The sequence below is a fragment of the Pocillopora verrucosa genome, chromosome 2 (assembly GCF_036669915.1).
Source record: "Pocillopora verrucosa isolate sample1 chromosome 2, ASM3666991v2, whole genome shotgun sequence".
In the NCBI taxonomy this organism is placed as follows: Eukaryota; Metazoa; Cnidaria; class Anthozoa; order Scleractinia; family Pocilloporidae; genus Pocillopora; species Pocillopora verrucosa.
In genome coordinates this window covers 7,936,166-7,952,053 of record NC_089313.1, presented here as the reverse complement: position 1 = coordinate 7,952,053, position 15,888 = coordinate 7,936,166, and the positions used below count along the sequence as shown (strand labels likewise).

The 15,888-nt window shown below is 38.0% G+C and overlaps 3 protein-coding genes across 3 annotated transcripts; 1 reads left to right on the top strand and 2 right to left on the bottom strand.

Annotated features, from left to right (window-relative positions):
* Nucleotides 1-1,706: 1,706 nt before the first annotated feature.
* LOC131794048 (uro-adherence factor A-like) lies at nucleotides 1,707-7,065 on the bottom strand. The gene is made up of 7 exons (XM_066162805.1): nucleotides 6,983-7,065; nucleotides 6,293-6,336; nucleotides 5,259-6,147; nucleotides 4,865-4,978; nucleotides 2,904-3,968; nucleotides 2,062-2,175; nucleotides 1,707-1,854 (listed from the first exon to the last, which is right to left on the bottom strand). The coding sequence occupies exons 1-7, from the start codon at nucleotides 7,063-7,065 to the stop codon at nucleotides 1,707-1,709; spliced, it is 2,457 nt and encodes an 818-aa protein (XP_066018902.1).
* A 767-nt stretch (nucleotides 7,066-7,832) lies between these two features.
* Nucleotides 7,833-10,120, top strand: LOC131782897 (uncharacterized). Its single transcript, XM_059099638.2, has 2 exons — nucleotides 7,833-7,979; nucleotides 8,121-10,120. Exon 2 carries the CDS (start codon nucleotides 8,133-8,135, stop codon nucleotides 9,828-9,830), a length of 1,698 nt encoding a protein of 565 aa, XP_058955621.1. The 5' UTR covers nucleotides 7,833-7,979; nucleotides 8,121-8,132; the 3' UTR covers nucleotides 9,831-10,120.
* Nucleotides 10,121-10,268: 148 nt separating this feature from the next.
* On the bottom strand, nucleotides 10,269-12,845 carry LOC131782898 (uncharacterized). The gene is made up of 3 exons (XM_059099639.2): nucleotides 12,030-12,845; nucleotides 11,647-11,834; nucleotides 10,269-11,500 (listed from the first exon to the last, which is right to left on the bottom strand). The coding sequence occupies exons 1-3, from the start codon at nucleotides 12,617-12,619 to the stop codon at nucleotides 10,587-10,589; spliced, it is 1,692 nt and encodes a 563-aa protein (XP_058955622.1). The 5' UTR covers nucleotides 12,620-12,845; the 3' UTR covers nucleotides 10,269-10,586.
* Between the last annotated feature and the right edge of the window lie 3,043 nt (nucleotides 12,846-15,888).

Here is a 15,888-nt window from a genome sequence, read left to right as displayed (position 1 = left end):
TATTATTATCTATTAATGTAAGTATGTAAGTAAGTAGTAAGTTATATGTGCCATTAAATTGTAATAAATAAAAATAAATAAATAAATAAATAAATCTGGACTTTGCCGAGGTCCAATGACTGGGACATGGCAACCATCGACTGCTGCAACCACCTGGGGAAAGCCCGCGCGACTTTTAAAACCTTCAATTTTTTCTTGGACTTCATGTTGATTTTGGGGAACGTTTATATAATTGGGAAGAAGAACGTTCACTATCACCTCGCATACCTGTCGCACAATACCACAAACAGTGGATTTTCCGACACCAAATAGATTTCCGATCGTTCGAAAGTGAGCCGTGTCCGCGAGCCAATATAATGTTATGGCAACTCGATGGCGCACTGTAATGGCTTTCCTGTAATTGGTGTCCCTTTTAGAGATATGTGGCGAAAGTTCTCGGCAAAGGCGATTAAATGCTTCTTTAGACATGCGGAAATTCTCATTCCAGTCCTTTTCTTCCCAATCTTGGCAAGTCTCTTCCCAAAATATCTGCGACCGGGGTTTTAGCCAAATACGGCGAACAGGAAGATGTCGGAGAAGCAATCGAAGCAAAAAACGGAAAAACAAAGATGAAACGAGACGTCTCCGACGGACATAACGATTAAACCGTCTCTCTGCGTTTCTCTGTCGGTTTTGTGTAATTCTGAGGCTTTCCCTCAGCCGTGACTGCGCCAACAACAGCAGGATATTGTGATTTACACTTACCGCCATTTTGATTGCGTCTTTAATTTTGTTGGCAACAATTAATATCAAAACGAGGCTGCGCATTACCTAACCCAGTCTGCAGTGTGAACGGTTCTTGAGCAAAACATGTTTTATAAAACCATGTTTAAAAAAACTACGTTTAATGAAACTTGTTTAAATTGGTGTGAACAGGGCATTAGTCGCTCTGTTTCCTTCCACCCCTCTAACGGGGAACTCTCTTTCAAGAGTTGTACTCTGCGCTCATAGTAGTTAGGTCGACACGTCTTGCCTACATAAATCCAAGCGCGAAACAGAACTAACTGGTTTTTGAGCTGAGACCTGTAGGTCTAAAAATAAGACTTCCGGCCCACAAAGGTGACGCAACATTAAAAAAGCGCTGTTGTCTTATTAGCTTAAGTCAACGAAATATGTTCTCTGAAATGTTATTGCAGTGTACTGTCCGAAAACGCGTTTTTGAATCCACTTGACTCGATTAGAAGATAAAATGTGCATTCATTAGAGCGACAAGTGGTTCAGTCTGGTTCAACCAAAATTATTACAATACATTTTTCCACTAACCCAGGCAAAGTGCGTCATCCAACCAAACTGGCCAGTTTGTTATAGGAATCACGGCATAAGGCGGCCTAAAGAGTATGTTTAGCCCACGTAATAACCACAAATGTATTAAAACCAGAGATTGCTCGGAACAGATCTTCTAAGAATTTAATTTTATTCAGAACGCTAAATCTTAAACAACACGTCCGTATTTAGGACGTATTTTTTGGTCCATTTATGAAAAGAACTACAGAAGTAGGTTATACTTCATATAGTTTTGTGTGTATTTTTAAACAAACATTTGAAAAGTCTCCGCTTTCTTGATCCTTTCCAAACTACAGTGGTGATGTTTCGCATGAAAATGGTGCCGGCAAGCAAAAGTATTCAAACAAGAAGTTGTGCTTAAAGTACGTTAACATTGTAGTTTATCACGTACAGTTTAAGACGTGGGGAACATTTGATGGATTTTTATTTACGATAGCAGGGTCTTCCTCAGCCACACTTGGAGATGTTTGTTGTGCTTGTTCTCTTTCCTTTCTTGGTTTCCTTTTTCTCTTCTTGACCTGAGATCTTTCCCTGCAAGTATCAAGTGTCAGATTGTTATGATCTATACATTCTATCTATGAGTTGTCTGCTGCGATTTGTATTTATTATACAGCTTGCAATAGTTTTTTATTCTGTGGTTAGGATTGTGCAAACTGCCTTGAAGTAGATTTTGCAGATTGGCTTCTTAATTTTCCTTGTTCAATGGTTAATTACATAGTCTAGGAAACTTTCACTCACCCATGGCTGGGTATCTCCTTGTAATCCAGAATAGCAGAGTCTTCTTCGGCCACACTTTTTAATGTTTCTTTCCTTTTTACTTTTCTTCGTTTCTTCTTTTCTTTAGACCTCTTCCTGTGGAAAATGGTTTCCATACTCCTCTGAGCCTTATATCTGTCTGAAAATCTGTCTATGATCTCTAATTAACTACAGCTTGAAAAAGCAAACGAACTCTGAGGTTAAGTGGCATACTTATATGTTTGTTTTATGCAATTGTCAATCATTTTGGTAATTTCTATGAAGGAAATGGATATCCTTCTGCCTGTGCTCAAATGCATTATAGCCTGATCTAGTCTAAAGCTAGGTTAATTTTTACATGCTGTGAAAGTTAATGTGGTATGATAAAAGGTGGTGGTTTGTAATCGTAATTAATGCACTTTCTATTTGAAAAATGATGGTTTGTCTCACGGTGTCGTGAATGTTTTTCTTCGTTTGTCCACCGATCTGTAGTAAAACATCGTGAGACACATAATAATACTTCAAATTAAATAATTATTTACCGAAGTGAAGGTGAATAGGAATTGATACTTACCGAGTTGCGACTCTGAGGTGAATAATTGTTTTAAGTATATACCACTGAGAAGCCAAACAGATTAGTTTATTTCTGTCACTACTCCCAAAAATTGTTGGTAATTATATTGTTGACGCGCGATTTTGTCTCTTCAGCTACTACAAGGTGAAGAGTACTAGCTAATCACTTCTGAACCAATCAATTAGCACGCACATTATTCACACATGTGGTATACGCTAAATTAATTAATTGATGTTGTAATTTCCCTTCCACCTGGGTGAGTCGCCCTTACCTATCATTGGATATGATCTTAAAGGCCTGGATTGCAGGATCTTCTTGTGTCAAAGTTAATCTTGTTGACTTGACTTGATCTGAACTCAAATCTTCCACAACAGCCGACTCCATGTGTCTCTCTGCTAAGAGAAGCTCTTCCCAAGTAAGGTGGAGCACCTTTATCTCCTTAGTAACGTCTTTGTTGTCCTCACAGCTCTCTTGGACTTGTGCAGTTTCCATTTCTTTCATTTCGGTATCTCGAGAAACTTTCTCGTCATGACTCTCACCAGAGTAAACTTGTTCGTTATTGGGTTGAATCTCTGCTTCCGCGTGTTTCTCTGATTCCATGTGTCTCTCTGTTAAGAGAAGCTCTTCCCAAGTAAGGCGGAGCACCTTTATTTCCTTTGCAACTTTGTTGTTATCCTCACAGCCCTTTTGGACTTCTGCCGTTTCCATTCCTTTCATCTCGGTATCTTGAGAAACTCTCTTGGCATGACTCTCAACTGAGTGAACTTGTTCGGTAGTGGCTTGAGTCTCTGTTTCATATTCTGCATCGACCTGATCCGACCACTGGAGATTTCTCGCCACCTCAAACACAGTGATATCCTCTAGAGGAATCTCCCTTGAGACAATATCACCCCAAGATTCTCCTTCGGTGACGTCCAGCCACTGGTCATGTTCTAAGGCTTCCCCTTCTACTCCCTTAGTTTCAATTCTTGGGATGTTCGCTTCTTGAATGGCTGTTACCTTTGCATGAACCTCAGGGGAGGTGATGTCTTCGCAAATGCCTTCCTTTACATTTTCATCTTCCTTAGTAACCATAAACCATTTAACATCCTCGGTAAGCTCGGCTTTAAACTCTTGCACATCATTGCTCTCTTCCTTGTTAGTTTCATCTGCAAAATGATACAAATCCAATTTGGCCCTAAATTTTCCTTTCGGTTTGCTGTGTAATGATCGCACTGACCCTGAGTCATTGTTACTGTAATAACTCGTCCTCTTAAAAAATTTTCGCTCAAACAAAACTGATCTTTTCATACCTTCGTTACATGTTTTCGTCCTCTCGATCTCTTTTATCTCACAGCTGAAAGGGAAAAATATCAGTTGTATTTCATTTACCTCCCTTTTTTAAATTTTTTAAAATTTATTTATCTTTTTAAAAACTAGTGAGCAGCACACGGCAACAATCTTGTCAACTTAGTTTATTATCCGACCGGTTTCGTCTGATCAAAGACTTCATCAGAGATTTAACAGATGAACAATATTGAAGTACTAATACATAAGACGTTTACAGTACAATTCACGTTCAAATCGTGTGGGGTGAGAGTAGCAAAAAACACCCACAAACAGGAAATGTTACGTAAACCAGCGCAACAAATTGGAAATGTTACGCAAATCCAGCGTAACAAATTAAACAATGTCATTTTGGGGCTCACGATTTTTAGCGATTTCCCCCTCTTTCCCTTTCTCTCTCTCTCTCTTTCCTACCCTCTCAGCCCCTCCGCCCTCTCTCTCTCTCTCTCTCTCTCTCTCTCTCTCTCTCTCTCTCTCTCTCTCTCTCTCCCTCTTTCCTTTCCCTCCCTTCACTTTCCTTCCCTCCCAGTCCCTCCCCTCCCTTCTCCTCCACTCTCGGCCTGCGTCTCAGCCCCGCACATATATCTTCAAGACCCGCTTGCATAATTTTACTGAGTAAAGTTTTGCATTTTCTTTCAGTCTTTCATCAAGTGACGTAGTAAGAGAGTGCATTTCTTTTCTCAAACATCCAGAAGGGTAAAAGAACTACAAGCAAATCTCTAAAAGCTGTCTACGCTCTTCAATTTAATGGCAATCGTCCCCCAAAGCTTTGTTGTATAGGCATGTGCAGAAAGTTCTGCCATCAAATATTACTTCCAATTCTATTTCTTCTACACTTAGATTTTGCAAGTTGGCTTCTTAATTTTTCTTCTTGTCTAAATCATGTAGTTATAGTTAATCACACACCCATGGCTGGGTATTTCCCTGTGATCCAGAATAGCAGGGTCCTCTTCAGCCACACTTTTTAATGATTCTTTCCTTTTTCTTTTTCTTCGCTTCTTCTTTTCTTTAGACCTCTTCCTGTGGAAAATGATTTCCATACTCCTCTGAGCCTTATTTTTGACCATTGAGAAGCCAAACAGATTAGTTTATTTCTGTCAGTACTCCCAAAACTTGTTGGTAATTATATTGCTGACGCGCGATTTTGTCTCTTCAGCTACTACAAAGTGAATAGTACTTGCTAATCACTTCCGAACCAATCAATTAGCGCGCACAAAAAGCACTATTCACCCATGTGGTATACGCTAAATTAATTAATTGATGTTATAATTTCCCTTCCACCTGGGTGAGTCGCCCTTACCCATCATTGGAAATGATCTTAAAGGCCTGGATTGCAGGATCTTCTTGTGTCAAAGTTAATCTTGTTGACTTGACTTGATCTGAACTCAAATCTTCCACAACAGCCGACTCCATGTGTCTCTCTGCTAAGAGAAGCTCTTCCCAAGTAAGGCGGAGCACCTTTATCTCCTTAGTAACTTCTTTGTTGTCCTCACAGCTCTCTTGGACTTGTGCAGTTTCCATTTCTTTCATTTCGGTATCTCGAGAAACTTTCTCGTCATGACTCTCACCAGAGTAAACTTGTTCGTTATTGCGTTGAATCTCTGTTTCCACGTGTTTCTCTGATTCCATGTGTCTCTCTGTTGAGAGAAGCTCTTCCCAAGTAAGGCGAAGTACCTTTATCTCCTTGGAAACCACTTTGGTGTCCTCACAGCTCTCTTGGACTTCTGCAGTTTCCATTTCTTTCATTTCGGTATCCCGGGAAACTTTCTCGGCATGACTCTCAACAGAGTGAACTTGTTCGGTAGTGGGTCGGGTCTCTGTTTCATATTCTGCATCGACCTCATCTGACGATTGGAGATTTCTCACCACCTCAAACACAGTGATATCTTCTAGAGGAATCTTTTTTGAGACAATATCGGCCCTAGATTCTCCTTCGGTGGCGTCCAGCCACTGGTCATGTTCAAAGGCTTCCTCTTCTACTTCCTTCGTTTCAATTCTTGTGATGTCCGCTTCTTGAATGGCTGTTACCTTTGCATGAATCTTAGGGGAGGTGATGTCTTCGCAAATGTCTTCCTTTACATTCTCATCTTCATCAGTAACCATTAGCCATTTTACTTCCTCAACAATCACGGCTTTAAACTCTTGCACATCATTGCTCTCTTCCTCCAACTTGCTGATGTTAGTTTGATCTGCAAAATGATAGAAATCCAATTTTGACCCTAATTTTATTTGTGGTTTACTGTCAAAATGATCAGCACTGACCCTGATTCATTGCTACCGTAATAAATGGTACTCTAATTGAATTTTTCTCCCAAACAAAACAGATCTTCGTACCTTGATTACTTGTGTTCGTTCTCTCGGTCTCTTTTATCTCATCACTGAAAGGGAAAAAAAAATCAGTTGTATTTTTCATTCGCTTCAGCTCCTTCACATTTGTTTATATTTTTACCTCTACAAGGAAAAGAAGTCAACTGTTTTTCGTTCGCCTCAGGTCGTTTACATTCCCTCCCTCCCCTCTCCTTCCCTCTCAGTCCCTCCCCTCCCCTCTCCTCCCCTCCACTCTCGGCCTTCGTCTCCACCCCTCAAACAAATCTTCAAGACCCGCATCAATAATTTTACTGAGTAAAGTTTTGCATTTTGTTTCAATCTTTCTTCAAGCGACGTAACGACTGAATGCATTTCTTTTTTCAAACATTCAGAAAGGTAAACGAAGTGCAGGCAAATCTTTCTTTCTTTCTGCCATACTGAGCGGAATGAAGAAGAAAGGTACATCTCGTGGAATATGAAGTGAGCAAAATGATTGTGTCTTTTTAAAGAGAACTTAATTTGTTTCAAAGTCGGATTATGTTTTATATGCATCTTTTTGTATACAAAATGTTAACCATTGTAACAGATGTGGAATTTCAAGTTACTTTTGCTAGACACTTTTCGGCGCGCGATAGGCCCGCTCAGCAAGAGAAAATGCTTTAAGTTTTTTTCCTGTGGTAACAACGTAACAATCTTTTAGCAAGTTTTGAGCCTTACCTTTCTTCTTTATTGCAAAATCCACAAAATACCAGCGCTTGTAAAGCTTCTATGAAGGCGCGCCAAAATCTTACGAGAGGCATTTTGAGTTTTACTCTCCTTGCGGAAAAATGGATCTCCTTTGAATAAACGTCACAATCAGATCTTTTTCATAAGCGCGCGTTCGAACGACTATGCGCCAGTGATGACCATATGTCCAAAATTACGGAAAGTGTAGACTTGTGTGACTATGATTGCATAATTCAAGTCAGAAATGTTTTTTCTTGTGTGGTTTTCTCTTATTTAAGGCCAACAACCTGAGTTAAAAGTTTTTCGCTCTACTCTTTATTATACTTATTTTCGTCTTTTCCAGGCCCCCAGCTAATGTGCGGCCATGTTTTATCAGCGGTTGGTTTTTGTTGAAACGACAATATTTAGTGAAATCCATGGTAACAGATCAAAACAAATGGGAAGATGCGATTTTAGGTCGCCAAAAGTGCGGGGCATTTGACCCGGGCTCCTTAGCTCACCGAATGAGCGATCCTTAGATTGTTTGGTGTTAACACAAACGAAAAAGTGCGACAAACCGAGTTTTTATGCGGCCAAAAGGAACTTTTATATGATTTTGAAAGAGTTTTTACTGAACTTGTTTGAACTGAGCCCGCTAAGCAACAATCTTATTAGTGTGAGTATTGTCTATCGTTATGTATTAAATTTTCAACTCCGGATATTGCATTTCTAGTGATCTGATTGGTTCACTTAGCTCTGGTATCAGATTATATTCCAAGTCACCTTACATAAAAATGTATACGTGCATCAAGAGTTCCGGAAGGTAATTCGCGCGCAATGCATTCTGGGATAGTCTCACAAAAAAAGTGGGCACCAAGCGTGACAATATGGCGTGTGTCTCTGTATTCAATGCGTTCTTTGAAGCGTGTCTTTATCTATAATACAGTCTTTTTGTTCTTGTAAGTGATATCAACTGGAAAATAATCTTCGTGGGTATTATATTCAAAAGGTAAGTTACAAATTTTAACTTTGTTTTAGCTGTTTTTAAGCTTTTAATGGTAGTAGATTCAATCCTGCGCGCGAGTGACATTCGCGAATACAAGAACTGTCAAAAGTCAAAGATTCTCATCGTATTTTTATTACTTTGCAGCCGTTTAATGACATGGTCTTTGGGCACAGAAATTGTGCAGTATTTGGGTGCCATAACAGTGGGAAAAAGCTTGAGAAATGGGCTTCACAGCAATGCGAAGTTCACGATTGTTTACACGGCACTCCGCCATGTGACTGTCCGCTGCCGTTCAAGCTATTTCCGTTCCCTACTGAACGCAAAAACAATGAGGGTAGAAAGCGCTGGATCCATCTTCTAAAGAGAAAAGGCCCGAAAGGAGAAGTCTGGCAACCTAATAATTCGTCGAGAGTCTGCAATGAGCACTTTGTTGATGGGAAACCCACGAAAGAAAACCCTGATCCTGTACTCAAAATGGGCTACGAGACAAAGTCTACTCGTAACCGTAAACCGCCTACTGATAGATCATCATTACTAGAAGAAATGAAACGTTTAAGAACTCAAGATAATACTCAAGATAACACACAAGATAATATTCAAGATGATACTCAAGATAATGCACATGATAGTCAAGATGCTCCTGTGATTCAAGAACCAAGTAGTTCCTCGTTTATAACAGAAGAAGAACATTGTACTACTGCCGGTCGACCCGACCATATCACTCACGATCATGCATATTCGTTTGGCTGGTACAACCTAGAAGATCCTGACTTCTGTATGAAAGAAAAATGCTTGCAGGAAAGACTCAAGCAGTTCAATGAGATCAAAGATCTCAAAGAAAAACTCCAAGAACTTGAAAGTGAACTCAAAGCATGTAAGATAAAACTCAAGGCCAGACAGCGTAAGGGACTAGAACATTCTGATTTGAAAACAAATTCATCTGTTCGTCTACTAACCGGCCTACCATCAAAACGAGTATTCAATAAGTTGTTTGAAGTAGTGAAGGGAAACATTAAAAAAGTAAACTACTGGAGTGGCCCAAAAAAATCTACTAAAAAAGGAAGAAACTTCAAAAAAACACCAAATAAGTTTGGCCCTAAAAGAGCTTTGTCAGAAAAAGATGAGTTTCTTTTGACCTTAATGAAACTTCGACTTGGATCAACAAATGCTGACTTAGCACAGAGGTTTGGAATTTCAACTACAAATGTAACAAATGTTGTTACTACCTGGGTGAAAATCCTAGCAAGTGAACTTAAATGTTTGGTTTACAATCCCTCCATCGATGTTGTGAAAGCAACTTTGCCCGCAAAGTTTAAAAAGCCAGGCTACTCTAATGTACGCCACATCATTGATTGCACAGAAATATTTATTGAAACCCCAAGCGACCCAAACCTTAGAGCAGCTACGTGGTCAGACTACAAGCATCACAACACTGCTAAGCTGTTGGTATCAATAACACCACATGGTTTTTTCAATTTCTTATCCAAAGCATGGGGAGGGAGAACTTCAGATGTGCATCTGACAAGAGAATCATCATTTTATGATATCATTGAACCTGGCGATGAAGTGATGGCAGACCGTGGATTCACAATTGCTGAAGACCTCTTAATCAGAAGCTCAAGACTACACATCCCCCCTGGTAAACGTGGACAAGAGCAGTTCACTAAAGCTGAAGTTGCTAAAACAAAAGAAATTGCAAATCTTAGAATCTTTGTTGAGCAAGCAATAAGACGGTTGAAGACGTTTAGACTGATAAAGCATGAACTACCAATATCACTGCTTGGCAGTATAGACAACATTGTACTTATTTGTGCAGCCTTATGTAACTTGTATAGACCCTTGGGTAAAAAATGATTAACAAGAAATGTACAAATAGCTAAAAAGATTGACAGCATTTAACCCATGAAAGAATATAAACTTCATAAATTTAGAGGATACCAATATGTATTAGTCTAAGTTCTTTCTTAGGTTAAATGTTATTCAAAATCTCTGCTCTACTTTACTAGCAACTAGTATAGAGTGCAATCACTTAATCTTTCATACAAATGGTACCAAATAATACTAAATAGTGTTGATAATGGTACATAACAAGAAAATTAAGTAATAGTATGATTTAGTACCATTTAATGCTTCAGCTATTAAGTATGTGCACTCTGAATAAGAACTGTTATATTATTTGCACCACAAGGACCTCACAAGAGAAAAATTATTCTGGTAGAGTGATTACAATCATTAGATATAATTTGTAAATATTTTTCTTCATTTCACAGCTCATGTGTCGCTGAACACAAATAAATAATATATTATTTATTATTACTATATATATAACTGCAAACAATATCAAACTGTAACATTTTCAATCATACTGAAGTGTGGTCAATGCATTACTTGTATAAAATTTCATGATTTGATTCATCCATTCCAGTTTCCACAACAGACAATTTTACTGTTCTATTCAGAGACTATTTGAGTTCAATTTAGAACTGTCAGACCAGTTTTTCCAGATATGAAATTGTAAAAATTCTAAATTGTATATAAAATGTACAAATGTATTTTTAGTGTTTACACCATGTAAATAAAGTTTTGTATCAAGTTATAATTAACGAGCATTCATTCACTTAAATACTTATTATAAAACCAAATTAGGTTTTGCTTTATCTTTTCCCAGTAATCATTATTGAACTTGATTAGCTCCAGATGATAACCCTTTTGGGTGTAGACCAGGAAGTGACACCATGTTCTCTTTGTCACAGCCATTTGTCCCTGTATCTGTGCAAAATATGCATGCTTCTCTTTCAAGACAATTTTGCCATTAATCTTTACCAGGTAGGAAAGATTGTCTTCTGATGGTAAATCATTAACAATAGAATAAGGGCACTTCACTTCTAGCACCCCTAATCCACAACAGGAACATTCAACAAGCAGATCAGGGGATGCTCCAATGAATTGGTCAGATTCATCAATAAATAGTCCACACTCTCTGAATTTTGCATCTTTGTGCTCCCTCTGAAACAGTTTCACATACTTATCCTTAGCAACTTTCTCCATGTTTCTTCCATATTTTAGAGCAGGTAAATGTTCCGACGGTCCATTACTTTTACCCTGGATTGTGTCCACTAGTTCCTGTGCATCACCCCCCTTAGTTTTAAGGGTTTCAACTTTTGTGTACACTCTATAGAAATTAGAGGCAGTTAATCGGCCTTTTCTGTAATCGTGCCATGCCTCATTCTCAGACTGACCAATGGTGCCTTGTTCAATCAGATGTATATCATCAGCACTTAAGTCTTTCTTTGATGACTTAGGCATTACACATTCAGGTACTTCAGTATTAATTTCTATTGTAACGGAAGTTGAACACGGTTCCTCAAACTCAGCCGTTGCTAATTTGATGAATGCCGATTCTGGCAACAAGTCCTTCAAATTATTATAAAACGACTTCCTCTTTCCTTTTGGAGTCAGGGGCTTCAACTCTTCATGTGAATTGAATAACTTTCGGCGACTATCGATGGCAGGTCTGGTCGTCTCTAGAAAAACACAAAATAAAAGTAAATTAATTGCTAGGTTACAAGCTAATAAGAACTTTCTTATTTATGTCCCCAGATAACACTTATGTCTATCCAGTATACATACTGTAAATACTTTGTTTAGAATTTTAAACATAATAACATACCTTTATTTAGCTTTGAAGCCTTCCACTCCATATCACAAATTCTAGAGGGCTTGATTACAGTCTTGTTTCCTATTGGAACATTCCACACACACTCTTTGGACGTACATGCAGGATTTGTCATACCATTACGGTTTGCTGCTTCAATTCTGAACAGCAGTGCCATCACATGAATACAAGAACCACTCATACTGAAACAAGAAATAACAAATAGTTAGGGTATATGATAGACATAATATTTTAAACATTCTAAAGTATAATATATATTGAGCTTAGACCAACAACATTAGTCATAAAATCGAGGTATATGATAAACATGATATTTTAGGCTTATATTTTGCATCAGTTACAAGTTAAAGTCTTATAAAACAGAAAGTCTAACATACCCAGCAGTACAGGTACAGTAGGCACTGATAATCTCTCCATTTTTTCTTGAACAAATCCATGATGTATGTGGTGTATCACCAACCTTCATCGAATGCGTACATTTTGCTTTCAAGAAGCAAAAATCCATATTTTCTAGTTCATGGTAGAAAACTTCTTTCAGAAAGCCCGAGTCAAATAAGCGGTATGCTTTCCCCTCTTTGTACTCATTCATGACCCGTTCGTGCAGTTTAATATCCTTTCCAGGATGATCAGCCATCAGATATTTCGTAATGTCACTTAGAAATATAGGAGGCCATGATGTTAGCCCATCTTTTTCATCAATCCATCCGTCCTTTAGCCCAAGAGGATCGGGAAGCTTGCTGCCCTCAGGAGTAAACAATAGCTTCGCTCTCTCAGACTCCGTGATGCACATTAGTTCTTTAGCCGATGCTTGTACTTGGATTCCCATCTCTGATGCTGCAAACACACGGGCTACAAGTTCAGCTTTAGCTCCAGAAGTTTTAAGATTTCGTTTACGGCAAAATAACTTGAGAGCGTCCACCTTCCATGTGTTGACTTCCTCGAGGGAAAGCTCACTTGTCTCGCTCATTTCCACGCCAAAAACGACGAGAAAACTATATGAAAACTATATACAAACTAGTGAAAACTATATACAAACTATTATTAAAACTATATACAAACTATGATCTAATTTAAACTGGAAAAAATTGTAAAATCGCGAGGTAAAAGTGTATAAATGTTGACGATGCTTTAGTTATCAAGATGGCCGCTGTCACGCTTGGTGCCCACTTTTTATATGAGACGATCCCAGAATGCATTGCGCGCGTTTCGATATCGGAGACTCTTGATGCAGGTATTGCACCAGCTGTTGCGGGGCTGAAAGACGCTCCAAATATCCATATTCTGAAGATTTAATAAAGTTTAATAAAACAATTATTCCATTCGCGCTTGTTTGGTACGAGATTGGTTATAGCAAAGTCAGCGCCACGCACCTCGTTGGCTATTTACCATTTCATATCCAATGCGCACTTATAAAGAAATTGTTAAATATCGCTTTGAAATGGATATGGTCGATGCAGAATATGAATATGATTTTTTAAAGAGAAACTACAGTTATGGAGAAGTGACACTTGTTTCACCAATGGACTAAAAAAGCTTAATAAGATTTGTCTCGTATGTGCTTTTTCTTTATGCCTGTGTAGTATGGTCACCTTACACCAAAAGAAACATTACTAACTTAGAACAAATTGAACGCAGGGCCACGAGAATTATTTTCGGTGAGGAGTACACTGAATATGAGCGCCTAAGTAAATTAAATTTATTACCTTTACAATAATGTAGGGTAATTCATGATTGAGTTTTCTCTATATAAGAATATACATGATTTAGATATTTTTGAAAATGTATTGTTCCGTTCTCGTAACCAGTCTTGAGAAATATTGATTATTTAACACTTGAAGTCCCTTTAGCCGTACAGAAACTTTTAAGAATTCTTTTTTTTACTTGGGTTTGTTGCGCATGGAACGAATTATCTCTCAGCATTAGGGAATCTAACACCTTACCAGTCTTTCGCAAGAAATTGTTTAATTATTTTTATGATAAGTTCAGTGCTAATTTTTTTATTGTAATTATCTTATTTCTATCATGAGTTTAGAAAATTTTTTTTTTTGTAATTAGTTTTTGACACTTTTTTTTTTAACAAGGTAAATAATCAAGGCGGCTTAAGTATTTAAGTGATTTTAAGTAGCTTAACTATTTTAAAGGTATTTTTTGTAATTGGTTCTTAACACCAATGTTTTATCTAGGTATATAATCAAGGCGGCTTATTTTAAGAAATTTTGTATTTTGTTTTAAGCTTTCCTCAAATTGATTGAATTGACTTGTTCAATGTAATTAATTTGGAATTTGTATTTACATTCCCGCCTCTCCTCGTATTTCTCCCGCCCTTCCCCTCCAATTTCATTCTCCAAATCCCCCCCCCCCACCCCACCCACCACCTACTTGCAAAGGTAAAAATAATATGAACATTGGAACATCTAATAATTATTACAGTGTTTATATTTTTACCTCTACAAGGAAAAGAAGTCAACTGTTTTTCGTTCGCCTCAGCTCGTTTACATTCCCTCCCTTCCCTCTCCTTCCTTCTCAGTCCCTCCCCTCGCCTCGCCTCCCCTCCCCTCCACTCTCGGCCTTCGTCTCCACCCCTCAAACAAATCTTCAAGGCCCTTATCAATAATTTTATTGAGTGAAGTTTTGCATTTTCTTTCAATCTTTCTTCAAGTGACGTAACAAGTGAATGCTGTAAGATCCAAGTGTAACATTTTTTCGTCCATTTGTTTAGTCTTTTTTTTTTGGTGTTAATTTAGGTGTTTATCTCTTTCTGTTAGTTTTCGTGCCCTCGTTAGCGTTTCCGTGCTGTTTCATCCTCATTAGCGCCTTTCTATAGTTTTATTTTCTGCATGTTCTAGCGTATTTTCATATCGTAATTTGTCAGTACAGTTTGTGAGTTCAGTTTGGTCCGCGCTTAGCGCAGTTCTGTTCAGTTTGTTTCTAGCCTCTTCGCGTTTTTCGCAGTCCTCTTTTCAGAAGTTTTCTCTGGCCAAAACAATGTAAGTGTACTTCACAGTCCTCGTTTTGCAATTTTGTTATTTCTTTACTCTAATTTACCTTGTAACTTTTTTGCTTTTTTTTTTTACCGTTTTAGTTTCAACCCACACTCTTACCAAGCACGTCGACTCCAATAAATCTTTTTCTTTTTATTTGGTTTGTGGTGTTATAATTCAAGGCCAGGAGTCTTGCAGGTTTATTGCAGTTTCAAATGCATTTCTTTTTTCAAACATTCAGAAAGGTAAACGAACTGCCAACAAATATTTCTTTCTCCATGTTAATACCATAGGAAAGATAGAGAGAATGGTGTGCGGGGAATGTGAATATCCATGATAGGGTGTGAAGTGTCAAGACAGGTGCACTATTAATGCTGGTGCCGGCAAAGCAGGAGAAATTCTTAATTTTGGCATTCAAACTGAAATTTATGCAGAGAATAAAAGACTTCACTTGGATTGTGTCATAGGCAATTGGACTTTGTTCTGAATCATGCCACTCTATCAAAATTTTAACCCACTTATCCTACCTCCTGTCTGTTTTTTCTTACACCAGAGGCAGTGGGGAGGGGTAAGGGGAGCACAAGGTTTAGTACATGGGTCATGCAATTTTTTTATCTTCGAAAAATTTACTCTTGCTTATTAACACAAAATTGCACTCGAAATCACGTTATCACTTATTAATAGTTTATAACGGTAATTGAACTACCGGGTAAGTGGAGTGCAATTTGGTCGGAAATCACAAACGTAATTTGATTTCAGACCAAAATTGCCCAACAGGGAGTTATTACATCCATTTTGAAACTACAAAATTCATTTGATCAGATACAGGATTCTTTACTGTAAAAATGTTTTGTTGATCCTCTAGTGAGCTGGTTTGGGAGAAAGTTGCAAAGTTCTTTTCTCATTTTCTTGCAATTTGATTAGTTTCTTTACAAAGGCAATTGGTTGTTGTATCTTAGTAAAGTTTTCTTGTTGACTGGGAAGAAAAATGCAATTTAGAGCAAAAAATGGTGCAATTGGCAAAAAGATTGCACCAATGAGAGCCAGTCAGATTTCAAGAATCACCAGTGATTTCAAAATGAATGTGATGAAAATGAAAAAACATGACAGAAAGTCAAGATAGACCAAATTTTTAAAGCGTGCTTGCACTATTTGTATTTTGCACTCATGTTGCAACTTTGCACTCATGTTACATGAAAAATGCACTTCTTTTCAGCCAATCAGAAGCATGTGATTTTTTCTGGTAGATACAATC

Excerpts from the sequence above, each read along its gene's own strand:
- LOC131782897 (XM_059099638.2), top strand. The coding sequence starts at position 8,133 with ATGGTCTTTGGGCACAGAAATTGTGCAGTATTTGGGTGCCATAACAGT.
- LOC131794048 (XM_066162805.1), bottom strand. The coding sequence starts at position 7,065 with ATGCCTCTCGTAAGATTTTGGCGCGCCTTCATAGAAGCTTTACAAGCG. Across the intron at positions 3,969-4,864 it reads AGGGAAATACCCAGCCATGG|CTGTGAGATAAAAGAGATCG; the intron begins GTGTGTGATTAA and ends TTTCCCTTTCAG. Across the intron at positions 1,855-2,061 it reads AAGGAGATACCCAGCCATGG|GGAAAGATCTCAGGTCAAGA; the intron begins GTGAGTGAAAGT and ends TGATACTTGCAG.
- LOC131782898 (XM_059099639.2), bottom strand. The coding sequence starts at position 12,619 with ATGAGCGAGACAAGTGAGCTTTCCCTCGAGGAAGTCAACACATGGAAG. Across the intron at positions 11,835-12,029 it reads TACTGTACCTGTACTGCTGG|TATGAGTGGTTCTTGTATTC; the intron begins GTATGTTAGACT and ends TTCTTGTTTCAG. Across the intron at positions 11,501-11,646 it reads GGCTTCAAAGCTAAATAAAG|AGACGACCAGACCTGCCATC; the intron begins GTATGTTATTAT and ends GTGTTTTTCTAG.